General features: G+C 41.1%; 1 protein-coding gene across 2 annotated transcripts; it reads right to left on the bottom strand.

Moving 5' to 3' along the window:
- Positions 1 to 1644: 1644 nt before the first annotated feature.
- On the bottom strand, positions 1645 to 15125 carry BRD7 (bromodomain containing 7). Of its 2 annotated transcripts, none has more exons than XM_058034444.1 (17): positions 15026 to 15125; positions 14472 to 14680; positions 13939 to 14068; positions 13503 to 13560; positions 12254 to 12398; positions 11011 to 11121; positions 10501 to 10685; positions 9631 to 9754; positions 8941 to 9016; positions 8317 to 8424; positions 7560 to 7692; positions 6684 to 6795; positions 5505 to 5561; positions 4596 to 4707; positions 4304 to 4447; positions 3094 to 3237; positions 1645 to 2154 (listed from the first exon to the last, which is right to left on the bottom strand). In XM_058034444.1, the coding sequence occupies exons 1-17, from the start codon at positions 15072 to 15074 to the stop codon at positions 2090 to 2092; spliced, it is 1962 nt and encodes a 653-aa protein (XP_057890427.1). In that variant the 5' UTR covers positions 15075 to 15125; the 3' UTR covers positions 1645 to 2089. The 2 variants fall into 2 exon arrangements, with proteins under 2 accessions (XP_057890427.1, XP_057890428.1); XM_058034445.1 differs by lacking the exon at positions 1645 to 2154 and adding an exon at positions 2161 to 2321.
- Between the last annotated feature and the right edge of the window lie 1220 nt (positions 15126 to 16345).

The raw sequence follows: 16345 nt of genomic DNA on the forward strand, positions 1-16345 counted from the left end.
CTCAACCTCATTTGCAGAAGTGGCAGGAAGAGCTGCAGCTTCCAAAGGGGAAGGAGTTGGGTTTGGTTGCAGGTTTAAAAAGAATGCTCACTTGGTGTGCTGTGCACAACCTTCTTGGGGAAGTTAGAAACTGTGTGTAATGAAAAAGAGGATGACTAATTTCTCACCAGAATTGTAACTGTATAATATGAGAGCTATATTCAACCACAGAAAAAGTTCAACTTAACAAGCAACTGTATTGAAATAATTGTTTTCAGCAGTCCTGAGATTGAACTGTGAAACTTAACATTGAAGAAACAATCTTGGTGGAAAAATCTTCCTTGCAGCATTATTTTTTTTTCTTGAGTGGAAAAAATGGCACTGTATCTAATTTGAAGAGCTTATAACATCTGGAACTAGGAGTCTGGTTTAAAGAACAAACTTTTGTTTTTACTATGAAATAAAAAGCTTATTGAAACATGTCTGGTTTTGCAATTATTTTGATGGAGATACCCATGAAAAGGAGGTACGTTTTTTATAGTGCTGCACACTTAATGGAAATGTTTTTGCTGATAAACTAAACTCAGTATTTATCTTTCTAAAAAATGTTGCCAGTAGAAAATGCTTAGAGTGACATCCACGTGTTCAACAGCTGATGAGAAATACTTCTGTCACTGGCAGCCACCTCCTGCTCCATCTAAAAGGTGAGTGATGGGCAATGAGATGCTAGGGAAGGAGCCAGTAAGGATTTGGCTGGCCCATTTGCCCTGAATCTTGTCATCCTTTTGTAGCATGAAAATGATTTAAATGGTAATAGAAGAATTAATTTCCTGGGGTAATAATTCAGCTGCTATTACCTAGAACTGAAAAAACTCCAGTGGTGACTATTAAGTCTTCTGGGACAATTGAAACTACTGGAGAAAAACCCAGGCTGACAGTTAACAATTTTGCAATATATTTTAGTAATTGTGAAAGTTTAAAAACAAATCTTCCTGCAGCGTTTTCAGAGAGGAAGGAAGGGAGGAAGGAAGCAAGGATGATGTTGGCCAGAAGACTGAGGGGAAAGGGTGGAATTCACAATACTCAATAATGTAAGTTACCTCTTAGTTCAGTTCCCTGCCACTGCACACATCAGCAATGGCTGGAACCCTACAGCTCAGTCCTCTTGAATCCAGGGTTATACTGGAATCAGGGATTAAAAAAAGCAACATTTAAAATTTAAGGACATCTATGGTAGAAGCCATGTGTGCAGCACTGTGTGATGGTGTGAGAGCAATGGGGAGCACAGGGAAAGCCTACTTGGGTGTGCCACTGGCTGCACCTGTACCCAGGCAATGCTGGAGCTCTGTGCCTGAGAGCTGGGCTGCTGCTCTGCACCTTTGGTGAACAGGGCTGTGAGAAGGCTTTCTGATAAACAGGCCTAAAACCATTATCCAGGCATAACAGTAAGAACTGTCTGCCTGAGTGTCTCAGAGATGACTGTACCACATCCATGTACTTGTACTTGCTAACAGTAAGTGTTAGTCTCACTTTTGATCACAGGTCTGAGCTTGCCCTCCAGTTTAGGATAATGTAAGTACACAGCTTACTGTATCTAAGAGGAGATTAATCCACATCCAAGGTATCACAAAGCTGAGCATTTGTTAATTCAGCACACTGCACCAGTTTTGTATAAAAAGTTTATTTCCTTTCCTCATGTCCATGAGAGTTGCACAGTAAATTTAAAAAGGGGGATTTGCAGACACTAATGATGTTTGCACTAACCAGACTCAGAGACAAGTCTATACATTGCTTCTATAAACTTTTGGTTGAGTCCCTGCACCATACATAGGCACATTGTCATTATGCTTTGACGTTTCCAGACACTTGGTAATTTTAGGAAAACTTAAATGCGATAGAGGAGCTAAAAAACATCAGAGAATGCAAAAAGAATAATTTAGTGCATTTACATAGCAGAAGTAACTAATACGAACCCTTCAAAAGCCATCAGCTCCAAAATTTAATAAACAAAAGTAGTTTAACACACAATAAACACACGTGGTGAATGCACCTGAAGGACGTTTACCTGGTTCTTAAACAGAATCAAACAACTGTAAGCTGAACAGAATCTTCAGCTTGGAACTGCACCACACTCGTTTTCAGGAACAGTGATGGTCTTTTTAGGCTCTTCAAAGTCTGAAAGTTTACAACAGATAGCAGGTCACTGACCACAGAATGCTCAAGTGAAGACATGCATTTACAGCAGATCATGCCTCAGCTCTTTTGTTTTTTATGCAGTTAGGTGTTTGCTCTTCAACAGTCCCAGAAAATCCTGAGTTTCATTTGGTTCTGTTACAAAGCCTCTGTGTAATGTTATGGAAAAGAAAAGGCTCAATAATTTTGAAATTGAAATTTCTTGAGCAGTTTCCTTAAAAATAAGAATGAGTTCCTGAATTAATCCTGCTCTTTCAGTTAAAATGTTATTTAATGAAAACTTTCATAAACCACAAATTGAGTAAGTTTGTTATGTGAATTATGTTTTGTGAGAGGAAATTCTTCCTGCCCTGCCCTAACTCTGGGTGCTCTTTTGCTGTGCATGTTATAAATGAGGAAGGAGAGGGTCTGGCACTGATTCCACTGACGAGACTCCCTAATCCAGCAAAAACAGCCACTACTTTTGGCTGGATGGGGTGAGCTGAACTCACACTGTCAGGTTCCAAAGCATGACAGCTGGCCAAACTAAGCAAAAGGAGTGCACAGCCAAAGCCTGGAGAAGAAGGAATCACAATGTTCTCATTTTAGCAAGTGAGGAATTTTAACTCCTCTCTTGCAACCACAAGCAAAATGGAAAAACTAAAATTAAATGTATTACTGAGATTTAAAATCTGGCAGTGCTGGAAGATGGATTGTAAAGTAACCGTGTAGCTGAACCAAAGTTCCATACACACAAAAGATTCAATTTGGACTGAGACCAAAGGCAGCAACTTTCCATTTAAAACAGAATTTAAAAAGGAGAGAAGAACTGAAAATTGGAACCACACTACTGCAAAGTTTTACCATAAGCCAGTCTAAGGATTTGCAGATGTGGTTTTGTTCCAGCTGAACAGATGCTACCAGATGTTTTCATATACTCACCCTCTGTCAAATCTACCCAGCTGTCCTCTGTCTCGGGCAGAGGGACCGAGATTCCCATGGCTTTCCGGATGCCGTAGGTACTGACAATGTCACCGGGCGTCACTTGCTGGGCCAGCTCCTTCAGGTTATTGGTTACTCTCTCCGCTGGGAAAGACAAGAGGATGTGTTTATATGCTATATATAGACACCAAATTGCTGCATCACCCAGCAAACAGTGCAATTATTTAGTACAAAGGCAACTATGTTAAATAATATTTCTAGACCAGAAGAGCTGTGTTGTTCTGTGTGCAGCTATGCAAGACATCCTGGGAACCAAGAGACAAGGTGAGAAGAACAGGAGGAATGAACAGCTGCTGGCCAAGGATTGCTACCATCAGGAAACACCAGAAGTTAAAGAGTAAGTTAATGAAACCTGGGCCACACATGCAGCAGCTGGGAGAGGGCTGGTGGCACCCACACAGCACTGCTGTTAGTAATAGCTGGAATCTGGGATTCAGCACAAAGCTTTGGATATAAAGAGAGACTGTTCTTGTTGCTACAAATGTGGTTTTCCCTCAAGAAGGAAGCCATAAGTAGTGAAACATAAAAAAAGATAGTATTTGATCTGGTTTAGACTTGGTCATATTTCTTAAGTAATGGGGAGATTATCTAATCACATCCATGTGGTCTAGTTTAGACCATGAACAGCCTTGCACAAGTCAGTTTTACTTGCCAAACAGGCACTCTGCACACAGTCCTGTCTTAGAGGGCTGCCATTAACAAAAGCTGTGTAGCTGATCTGTGAGACAAGCAGGTTTGCTCAAATAACTAAAGAATGTATGACTGGTATTAATTAGTGTAACTCAACAGACTGATAACCAGATCCATCCTGAACCAAAGCTGGCTTTGCAATAATAACTTGGTTATACTTCAGCAGACCTGTTCAAAGACACTGCAAAACTCAGAAGTTATTGGTACTTGGCTATTGTCTGCCCCATGGCATACAGAAGCTTCAATCACTTCTAGGGACATTTAGGAATAAAGAGGGAATACTTGTAATTACTATTCAAGATTTTCATCTGGCTTTACATCCAAAGAAGTTTAAGTTAATCCTCTAGGCCTAACACAGCACATCATCTACACTACAGCCCTTGAGATTTTTTTTTCTTGGAGCTGATACCAGTTGGGACTTCATCAATTCTGGAAGAATTATCAGAAAAAGTGTATTTACCCAAGTGCATTTCTCTGTAAGATGGACCCAGAAGACAAATCATATTAGGGGGTGGTTTTGTGCTCAGTCGTTCATTCTGAGCATCCTGGAGTTCTCTGAGCAGCTTTGTTGTTTCATCAAGTTTCCTTTGGAAGATTTCAGCCTCTGTTTAAAGAGAAAAAGAAAGTCCTGACTAGTAAGATCTAAGTAAAGTCTATTTACTTTATGATACAAAACATTGTAAGGGACTAAGAAACTGAAGGAGTTAGACATACCAGAACTTTGACTACCTCAGGAAGGAAGGAAGACTCACCTTCAGAATCAAACTCTTCTATAGGCATGCCAAAGTTTGTAACTGCCTTTAGAGCTGTCAGTCTGTCACTATTAGCAGCGTCCAACCTGGCAGCAATATCAATTTCCACAATCTGAAAAAAAAACCCCAGCAAGCAATAATTTAGATAATACTTAGCTCAGCCTTGAAACAACAAAATTGTCTGGTGAAGATCAGAACACAAAGGTGAAGTTAGCCTGCTCTACAAAAGTGAACATACAGAGGGAAAGCTGAAAAGACACTCTGTAACTTACTGTTCTACAGTTCTTGTTTACTCATTCTATTTCATATGCAAATAGAAATCAGCATCTGCAAAACCACTGGGGATAGGCACAAATGATGTGGTAACTTAAGACCTGCATCCCAATTAAAAAACAGTTTAAGAATTGCTTCAGCTCACCTAAAGGAGATTTTATCAAAGATCTGGTTGCAGATGAAGAGGTGCTTCAGGAGAGCACCCCTGGCCCTAGAACTGCTTTGTCTAACTGAGCAAAGTTTGGGTGGAATGATTGGAGATCTATAATGTATTGCCCATAAGGGGCACAAAGTGAGAACTTCTCAAAGACTGCTACACATCATGTGGCATCTTACACTCACACTACAAATTCATGTTAAACGAAACTAGATTAAGATAGAAACAAATCTATAGTTCCAAACAACCACAAACAAAAATACATAAGTATTTTCTTCCAGTTCTCTTAACGGAGAGTTAAGACATAATGTTTTTGAGAACCTTACTCTCCTCATGCCTACAAAGGGGCACACAATTTTCAGAAGATTTGCAGCTTGTCCAAGTCTCAGTGTTGTTGTACAGCCCTGAAAGTTTCAGGCCATTTTATAACTGTGAGCTTGGACGGGTTGGTTGGAGAAGTTAATAAGGAAAAATTTTACCTTTACATCTTTCATTGCATCACTTCTTTCCTGTGGGCCTTCAGCTTCCTCACACGGCTGAACAAAGAAAGGATTTTTAAAGAAGATGTTAAAATTACTCTTTTAAATTCCAAGTAAGATCTTACAAGATGCCATATTTTAGGTAAGTATGCAATGCCATAATGTCCTTTCACTGTAAAACAAGTTATAATGCAGCTATTTTTCAGGGTCTTTCTTGGGGTACTAATGTTTACTGAAATACAGTTTTTCAGCTCAGGTTTTATTTCTCTTTGCAAAGTTCACAGTGATGTCACATCAGAGACTATTTACTGGGGTGCAGGAAGAAGAGGAAGGGTGGTTATTAGAGGCTGAAATGTTTTCTGTTTCTCTATGCAATTGTATTTCTCTTAATACTGCCAGAGTAAGAGGCCAGACCCTGACAGTCAGTGCCACTACTGGGTATAAGAAAAGAGATAACATGTAATGCTAAGGAAAGATGTGAGCTAAGGCAAAAAGGTCCACGAACTTTTTCTAGTATTAACTTAGGTAATATTTGACCCATTCAGGCTACAATCTGTTTATTTCAATATGATTTGATTTGAACCTCAAAGCAAGACTTCTAGTTAACAGGAACTGCTCTGAGGAGATTCTCAAATAATTCTTGGATTGTCAATTAAGGTTATCAAATGAGCTCCTTTGATTCCAGTTATGTTTAGCATGGGCAGGACTGGAATTTCCTAAGACTTTGACGTTACTGTTCAGTATTTTTACATAGTACATGCTTGAGTACAAAAGCATGGTACCAAGTAAAAGGAAAAACTACATATTAATTCACCTGAACTAAACAGGGGCAGCTAGGAATGTGCTAAAATTTTAATGGAAAAAAAAGCCTGTCAACGATGACCTTATTTTTAAACAACTGCTTATTGGTCTTGAAACAAGAGTTAGTGATAATGGGAATGGGATAATGGACAAAGAATGGATAATTATATTTCTATGTACAATATGTTAATATTCACTCATTAACAATACAGTAATTCCTTTCCAGAAAATCCTGCCACTGAAGGCAAAGACCAGTCTTTACTCTCCAATTCTATCAGTTAAAAGGAAGACCATCAATAGGATCAGCATCATCTTTCTCTTGCTTTAGAGCTTGTGTGCTAAAACCAAAGACCAGATAGTACACAAATCCACTCTTACCATTTCTAGTTCTCTGAGAGCTCTAGAATGTCCTCCTTTAGTTAGAACATCCAGCAAACTATCAGCCATTAAGAGAGGATAATCCTGGGACTTCATAAAAAAATCTTGAATACTGAAAGAATAAAGATAGTTAAGATAACGACTTTCATATCAAACATTTAATGTAAAAATGTTATGTAAGGTCAAACCAGTATGTACAGCACAGAAAACACAAAAAGTAGCACAGGATCTGATCAAAATGGATTGCTTTAGTTTAATCATGCCTGCCTTCTGTAGCTGAGGAATCCAGTCTGAATGGGACACTGGAAAACTTGGAAAAGTGCAGTGTCTCAGGCAGCTGCATCAACACAAAACCAAACTTGCCTAGGCCCTTCACATTTACACTGTACTAAAGAACTGCTCCTTTTCCTAAAAATTTGTGTCACTGTGCCTGCTCCTTGTGCAATTCTCACAAAACAAAGGGACTTTGACGTTTTTGCAATCAAAAATCAGAAACCATTAGAATTATTTTTATATACAAAGCTGTATCTCATTCAAGGCAGTAATTAATGTGAAAAAATCCCACCAGTTTATATAAACATTTCTACAACTCAATATTCTGGCTTTGAACATGAGTCCTTCAGTTATAAATACATCTAAGTTTAGACAGTGTATTCCTAGGTTTCAGCAGCATAAAAATTCTTCCAGCTTGGCTAATTTCACTACAGAGAGAGGCTCTTCTACTGAAGTGTTTGTTTCTAACACAAACAAACCCCTGTGAGCTCTAAAGACAGCAGGGCCATCACTCCACAGCAAAGCCAGCCCATCCTGCAGAGAGTTGCACACAACTGCCTCTGTCCTTGGGAGCTGTACTGTGCACCCTGCTTGCTGGGTTACCTGGAAGATCCTTGGTTAGAGTCTTCCCCATATGTTGAGTAGATTAGGTCAGAATCTTCTTTGCTTATGTTGGCAAATGTTGAATCATATGTTGGTGCATAGGAACTGAAGGGTCCATAATTCAAGTATGTCACTAATGAATAACAATAGCATTAATTATTATCCTGCTTTGTATGCTTCAGACAGAAATGAGAAGGGGATGTAAAACAATCCTCAAGAAAAAATTTTGAAGGAATGTATTTCTTAAGGTGAAAACATGCCTTCACAGAACACCATCTGTTCACAAGATAACAATTTTTACTCAGATCTAAACCAAATGCATTTGTATTTGCAATTATGTCATTAACACCACTGTGAGCCTTAGCACAACATGAAGAGTTTGATGCTGGAAAAAGGTTCTCAGGCCCACCCTGGCTTTTTTAAAGCCACTAAAAACCTTTCCCCATCTGGTTGTTTCTCTTCTCAGTATAGTTAAAAAGTAAGTATCTTGCCCCTTTTGTATGTGTAACTTACGCAGGACTTTGTGATGTGCTGTTTAATTGTGCAATGGATACAAAGAATCACAGAATGGTTCGGGTTGGGAGGGACCTTAAAGATCATCCAGTTCCAACCCCTCTGTCATGGGCAAGGACATCTAATAATGTGCTTTATCTTTAGAAATACTTAGTTCCAAATTTTTGTGCTAGTAACAAGATCAAATACACTTTTTTATACAAAAGAAAGATTTGTATTTTTTTTTTTTAAAATCAGCACTTACCTGGAGTAACTTTGTTTCTTTTATCTTCTTTGAACCCCTGTAATGTATTAACTCCTGACTGAAGCCTTCCTGCTGTCATTCCCAGCTTTACAGGGCAGTAACCTGGCTCTGCAATAGGACATACCAAAATACAGAAACAGAGAAGGCTTACAAAGATGACCAACTCATTTAATACTCACAGCTAAGAACTCAAAATAAACAGGACATGGCTCTCAAAGTGTGCTTTCCTATCCAAATGCTTCATGCTAATGATCTGGGACCCAGACAGTTCCTAATTCTAAAACATCTGTGGCCTTCTGGCTCAGCAGACACTGCACTCTGTGCATGGACCAGAAATAAGAGGATCCCAAGAAATTCTCCAGCAGCAAAAGTGTTCTTTTGCAGCTTCCACAAACAGCTGACACAAATCAGAGAAGCGACAGCACTGAGGGCATCCACCAGCTGCTCCTAACAACAGCCACAGCTGAGGCCCATCTATGTGATCTCTCAGCTGCAGCTCTTCCAATCCAGATCTTTATCAGGCTGGAAAGAGGCATTCAGTTCTTGGCCAGGATTTGCTCATCTGCCCCTGCAAAGGTGCCAGGTAGGTGGAAGTCACTTGTTCCCTGAACCATGCCAACTCACCTCCTGCAGCGAGGTCAACGGGGTTAAGAAGGCCCAGGGTTGTTGTACCATCTGGTTTTCTTCGTTCAAATTCACACTGAAATAAGATTAGACTATTTTAATTTACATAGTACTTGAAGTTCATGGTCCTTACACTAATGACATTTAATGAAACTGTCCTATCTGCAGGAATAAGAAAGGAAATCAGTCACTCAAAATTGAGTGCTGCTCTAAATTTTTACTTTCACTAGATAATTTTATTATTGGTATAGGCACAAAGAACTGAGATATTATGATAAATATTAATTTTTCTGCAGAGGCCAAGTGACAAAAAAATGTAGAAAATGAAACAGGCACAGTATTACTAATCAGAGTTTCTTCTCCTGTAATATTAACAATCTTTGGTCAGGTATGTGTCTGTTTCAAAACTATGAGATTTTTTGCAGGTCAGATTTAGTTTCTTGAGCTTTCTACTGTTCATCTTTTTCTATTACTTTATTGAAAATTTTAGCTCAACTTGCTCTGCTGATGAAATTCAGCATGCACTCAAATTGCACTTTTTTTTAACCTTATGACGTTACATAGATGATCAATGATGTAAAATGGTGTAAGCTGCAGTAAAAGCAGGTATGAGGTTTCAACTGGTGTAAGAGGTCAGGAAACCTGGTTTATGGAAAAGGGAAAGGAGCTACCCAATCCCCCAGTGCTTACCTGGCTGTTTGCAAGGCGCCTGGTTAACTTCCCTCCGGACTCCTTCACAATCCGATCAATCTGCTCCTGCTCCCTTTCCAAGCTATTGCTCCGTAACTTGTCTTCAAGCAGGTCTTTATCCTTCCTGTGAATGCACCCACACAGCTTAGGGACTAGCTGGACACCAGCTGGCTAAATAACACACCAGGATACTCTGACAATAGTTTTAGCTAACTCTGGTTTTGTGTGAGTGCTATTGAGTGCTATTGAATGTGACTGTATTTAATACAGCTGGGGAAGGCATGTGACAAAGGTTTACATTGGTAAACCTTTACAGTTAATAACTGTAAAGGTCTCTGTAAAGATCTCCTACAAAACTAAGATACTCTTGGAATATTGGATGCTCTTAATTTTAGTATCCAGCATTTATTTACCTAAATATTTACCATCTTCATATCTGGTATTTCTAGAAATGAACAGCTATTTCAGAAAGTATACTTTCTGTAGCTAGGCAGCTGCATGTTTCAAATACAACTACTATGTAAACAAACAAAGAAAAAGTAATCAAAATTGGCTATGTAGCTGTTTGTACCAAAATGTTTAAAAGCACATGTTTGCAAGCTTTCTCCAAAACACTAAACCAGAAAATAATTGAAGGAATGGAGTTGATGAACAGTACATGGCTACCTACACTCAAAAATGATTGTATTAAAAATTATTCTAAACTTATTTGGTTTTAATAGATGATGATACTTTATGTAAGTTTTGATCCCTTGAGATGAAAATGTCTAAGCAGTACCAGAGAGAAACCCACATCCACTCTACCCTAAGTCATCTTGTTTCTGTAGCATTTAAAAGGTGTATCCTACAGTGAGTCAGATAATACTTCACTTTTTGTGCTCTTTGCTGGGTGTTTTGAATGCTTTGGTGTCACCATCCATAGGTTCTCCTCTGTCTTTCCCAGGACCATTTTCCTCTTCCCCAGTTTGCTGCAGATCTGTCTTGTCCTTCTGCTTCCTTGTCTTCTGCAGGTCAGCCATGAATTCTATACTTTGCTTCAGGCTCTGAATTCTCTCCTGAATAACATCAAAATCCTTTTATTTGCTGCTTCAATTAATCTTTTTGTAACCTACCCATAGAAACTCATTTTATCTGAGTTCTTTGTTACACTAGCAAACAAACAGAATCTAGAAGGTGAAATACTAAATGCAACTATTTCTACAATGCCTGGTCTGGCAGCACTACTAAAACAATGTACTATTTATATTCCAATATACAAGCATTTGACAAATACCATGCAAGGTTTTATTCATTTTCAAGAGATCCCTGTAAAAGGGATAAACAGAGATCAAAAAGAGAAGCAGTATACTTTTGAATATTTTGTTTGGTGCTTTTTGTTACCTGGCTAAGTATCTTCATCCCTGAGTGCAGCAGTTTTTTTGCAGCTTTGTAGTAAATGGTGTCTGGTTTGTTGTAAATCATTGCATTATTACACATCAGTTTGAAGTTATCCTGTTCAAACATGAATAATTTTGGAATGAAAGTTAATTTTACAGCATACTATACTGATATTTGTGTGGCAAATGGGGTGTCTTGAGCTTTAGGGAAAAAAAATAGAAAAATACTTTTAATTAACGAATTTAAGAAATTTATTAAAAATGTAAACAGGGATATGTATGTAACTTTGTTTTAAGACTTGAATCTATCAACCCAAAAAACATTCTTAAAGGATTCTTAAGTGTTGAGTACTGTTTGTAGTTTTCAAAGTTTTAGGGAAGCCCTCTTAATTACAACTACCCACCTCCTGGCCAATCAGCAGTCATTAAAACAAAGTGAAGCAACATAACAAAGGCAAAGAAAAGCTGCAGTGCAAAGTTAAATTATTACAAAGACTATCCCAAAGTTTTAGTTACAATGAAGAAATGTGTGCTGGTTTGAAATTCAAGTGAGCTAGAAACTGCACTTCTATGCTCACTGCAGCCTCTGCAGGTGAATGTTTTATCACATCCTCATCATTTACAAAGTTAAAATGAAAAACTAACCAGAAACAGCTGTTACAACAGGGTATGCTCTACTTAAGTTTTGGAGATCTAAAGAATGTGCGAGAAAATAAAACCAATGCTATTAACTGACATCTGCCTAATTGATAATTACACACAATCTAGCCCAGTAAAGAACTAGAGTATTTCTGATGAAAAAGAAAACAAAACTAGGCCCCACATCTTTTAGAAGTTCAAGGAGGTTTTCAAACCAGGCCTTGAATCCCTTAGGCACACCAAAGCACAAGGACAAGTGGCTCCTGTCAACAGAACCAAGCTCACAGTGCCTTCACTTGTTGATCTGACCAGACTAGCCTGGGAAAAGTAATAGATTTAAAATATGCTGGGGGACAAATGGACAGACTCCATGCAATCCTGCACAAAACCTGAAACCATCTGCATCTTTTGGAGATGCACATTTACAAACCAGAAGTGTTTTCTCTTTTACAGTCAGAACTTACTTGCTCACATAAATTCAAGAAGAAACATTCCTTGAGGCAGAAGTACTGATTCATTTTGGCATCTTTCTATTCCCATAAAATACTGCCTTCAAGTCAATTGAGCATAATACACCTCTGTAGTCAAAACAAAATTCAAAACATTACCTTTAATTCTTCTATGGACTGGTACCCATTGTTCTTGATCTTCTCTTTCATGGTACTAAAATCCATTGGGTTTTTAATGATCATGGAATAGCCAGGGGCAATAAAGTCAGTCACAGGAAATGAAAAGAAAGAACTTGGATCCTTTCTGTGAAGAAATGAAAGACATTTTTTTATGTTTCAACTTATAACAAGGACGTGAGTTTAGAATTAAATAGAAAGGAAATAACTAAGCTAAAAAGAAATTAGAACTATAAAGAGAGAAACAGCTTATGTCAGCATAATCTTTCCCTTTCAAGGTTGAAAAGATCTCATATGCAGACCCATCTACCAAAAAAGTACTACAAATATATTTCAGAAGTTCTTTCTACATTTTGATAACTATCTGTACACCCCAGAAAGTGAAAAAAAAATTCCAAAATTTTTTAAAGGTTTTACATTTTAACAAAGGTGTTTTATACCATATTAGAAATAATTAAAAGTAAAAGAAATGTACAGAATATAAGAATATTCTTGTGTTTCACCACTTACTCAGAAATTATCAGATGGGATGAGACAGTTAAAAATCAAAAGTGCTGCTTTCTGTATGCACAGAAAGAGAGCCAAAACTAACAGGCATCTTTTGATAGCTTAAGTTTCTTGAAACTGACATTACATCTAGGTCTTGAAAATTTATGGATAAGAGAAAATTTGCAAACAAAGTTTCAAGTGAGACACCTAAAGGGAAAGATCTTCCAACCACTCTTGCACAAGATGCAGACAGTCTTAAAGTCAAGAAATATTATCTTAAATAAGAGACTATTTGAAAAAGCTGCAGACTTGATTGTTTTAACCAAAAAGACACGTGGTTAGTAAAACAGAGAACATGGTTGAAGTTTTCATACTTCCTTTTCATAGTAAATAATGCTAAAATAGAAGAACTCGAGGTAAAAAAAACTTTAGCAAGCTAATTATAACCTCTTGTGCCTTCCTTTCAAAAGGTTCCTCTAAAGAAAGCATCATGTTATTGGAAAACTTTACTGGTTTAGAAAGCTTTTAAAAACTACTATGAACTTGAAACTGGAGGTGTTCACAAGAAGCCTAAGCTGAAGAGAAGTTCTAAGCACACTTTCTTAAACTAGCACTTAAATTCCTACAACAGCCCTCTTGGCAATATATTTACCAAAATTTCCCTCAGCTTTGTGTGTGCCCCTTCCCTTACTGGATGTTATTTTCCCTTCACAGCTCTGCAAGCATGTAGCACAGACATTACCTCTGCAGCTGTCTCATGAGCTGATTCAGAGCTTCCTGAAGTGGTGTCTGCTCCACCTCTAGACCAAAAACAAGGAGGGGGAGAAACAGTGTGAGGCAGAACTGACTGCACTTCCAAGATATCAGAAATCAACCAAACAAAACTGATGCACCTTGAGAACTCAGTATAAAGAAAATAACAGAATGGCAAACCCCACAATACCTATGGGGGATCTACTTTTCCCATTGCCCTTACTTGACATTCTGCTCACTCTGACAGAAATACCAAAGGAAGTGTACAGAAACCTAATTCCAAACTTTTGTATGAGATGGAGAAAAACACTGAGATGGCACAAAATGCCAAGTCACTTACTACAAAAGTAAACAAAGAACAATAAAACATGAGTCAATTACAAAAAAGCATGAATTAGCAAAAGAAATTTCTTTTTTCCCCCTACCCTCCGGCTTGGATAAAGAGCTCGTCAGTGGTTTCTCTGGTGACAATTCCATTCTGACCGGGGTCTGACATTTCAGCTCCTGCTCTCCCTCACTGTCTCCATGGTCTCGATCTCGTTTCTTTTTATCCTCCTGGAAAGATTGTTATGGGAATGTAAGAGCACTTGCAAACCCTGCATTATTTATGTACATAATGCTCTATAGATTTTTGAAAACATATTCACAAAGTTTAAAGATAAGAATAGTTTGTAAGTGCTTAAAAATTCCGTATTCTTTATGTACTGTCTCCATCTGCTGGACACTGAAATAATTCAGCCATACAATGCAATGTATCACTGAATTAGGTTTTTAGAAAATGTGACAGCTATGTGGTGTGTATCCTTTAAAAATGAGACAGAAATGTCTCAAACACCGAGGCTGAATATATGCCAGCTTAAGGATACGAGTTACAGTCATATCTGCTGACCTTCTGCTGTGAAACCTAGAGAAAGTCAAAATATATTTTTTGCTAAAATGCAGTAGCATGAACACATACCTTAACTTTTCTCCTCCTTTTCTCCTTTTCTTCACCAGGAACTTGTTTTTCCCCTTTCTTTCTCTTTTTCCTTTTTCTGTCCTTGTGTTTTTCATGTTCAGATTTGTCTTCGTAGAGGCTGGAATCAAGTCCTGCATTTCCCGTGGACAGCTCAGCAACTTCATTTCCTCCAACTTTCAGCACCAGCTTCAGGGGCTTTTCTACATATTCTTAGAACCGGCAGAGAAACAGGCTGTGTGAGTACCAGATAAAACACAGTCCCGTCCTCAATAACCCCGCGATCGCTCCTCTTCCTCATCGCACCATTTCCTCATTTCCAGTCCCCGCAGCTGCTTCTCCCCCGCGCAGAGCCGAGCCCGCCGCCCATCTCCCGTCCCCGGGCCCGCGGGCGGAGCGAGGGCCCCGCTCCCGCAGCCCCAGCCCGGAGCGCTCAAACAGCCCCGGCGCTGGGCCCGGCGGGGCGGGGCGGGCGCCGCTGGGGGCTCCGGGGCCCGCGTCCGCTTCGGGCCGCGCTGCCCGGCGGCCTCTGCCCGCCCACCCCCGGAGGGACCCACCCTCGTAGGGATGTTTGTCCGACTTGTGCTTCTTGTGTTTCTTCCCCATGGCCCCGGCCCGGCCCGCCCGGGAGAGGCCGCGCTGTTGAGGCGGAGCCCGGCCCGGCCCGCGCGGCCTGCAGCGGGCGGTGGCGGCCGCAGCGCCCCCTGGCGCGCCGGAGGTCTGGCGCAGGGCGGCGGTGAGCGGGTGAGCGGCGGCGGGGCCGGGCAGCGGCGGGATCGGGATCCGCCATCCCCGAGCCGCGATCGCCCGGCGTCTGTACGGGCCGAGCTCCGGGCATTTCCCCTTATGAGCAGCCCGGGCAGCCCGGGCAGACGCTCCCCTTATGAGCGTCGCCTCTCTAGAACCCTCACGGCATCCTACCGAATCAGAGAATGCTCAAGGCTGGAAGAGCCCTTTCAAATCATCAAGTCCCGCTGTCAAGCCGGCACTACCTCTAAAGCACATCACCTGAGCCACATGCACGCACCTCTAAAACACTCTAGGAATGGTGACTCCACCACCTCCCCGGGCAGCCTGTTCCAAGGCCAGATCACCCGAATAGTGATTTTTTCCCCCCCTTAATATCTATCTGATTTCGCCTGTCCTGCCCCTGCCCGCAGCCTCCCCCGCCCTCTCCCTTCATGCAACCGCCAGCAGCTCCTCGCTGCTCCCCCGGCTGTGCCCCTTGCTCCCGGCCTGAGGTGCGCCGTGCCCGCGCCCTCTGATCCCACCCTTGGGAACCCGGGGCAGTGCAGCGCTTCCGAGACTTGGGCAGGATTCACGGAGCCACAGAATCACTAAGGTTGGAAGGGACCCCCGGCGCCATCCTGTCACTCCTGTGACCGGTCAGCACCGTGCCAACCACACCCTGGCACCAAGGGCCACGTCCGGTCTGTCCCTGACCACCCCAGGGACGGTGACTCCACCGCCAGAGTACTCGGCCTGAGTCCTGCGGGTTGGCAGAGCCCGGTGCCGCAGAATGTCCCGTGCCGTGACTGTGTGTGCCAGGGGCCGAAGGTGACAGCAGCGGGCGGGGTGCTGTGGCAGTCTGTCCTTCTGACAGCAGAGGTTACTCTGCTCCCGGCTGGATGCCCTGCGAGTTCTGCCGGCTTCTTGGCTGCGATGTGGCCACCACCTGGCTGCTGCTGCCGGCCGGGCTCTGGCTCACCACACCCTTAATCTGGAACAAAGGCTCGCTGCTCCTGCAGTTTGAGAACCCGTGCCTAAATTTGTACCAGTGAGGGGAGCAGAGGATGTATCCACCCGAGGAAGGCGGCAGAGGTGTGTCGAGGCTGTACCCATCCAAGGGACAGGTCTCTCCTGTGCCCTGGCTGGGA

The sequence above is a fragment of the Melospiza georgiana genome, chromosome 14 (genome assembly GCF_028018845.1).
Source record: "Melospiza georgiana isolate bMelGeo1 chromosome 14, bMelGeo1.pri, whole genome shotgun sequence".
In the NCBI taxonomy this organism is placed as follows: Eukaryota; Metazoa; Chordata; class Aves; order Passeriformes; family Passerellidae; genus Melospiza; species Melospiza georgiana.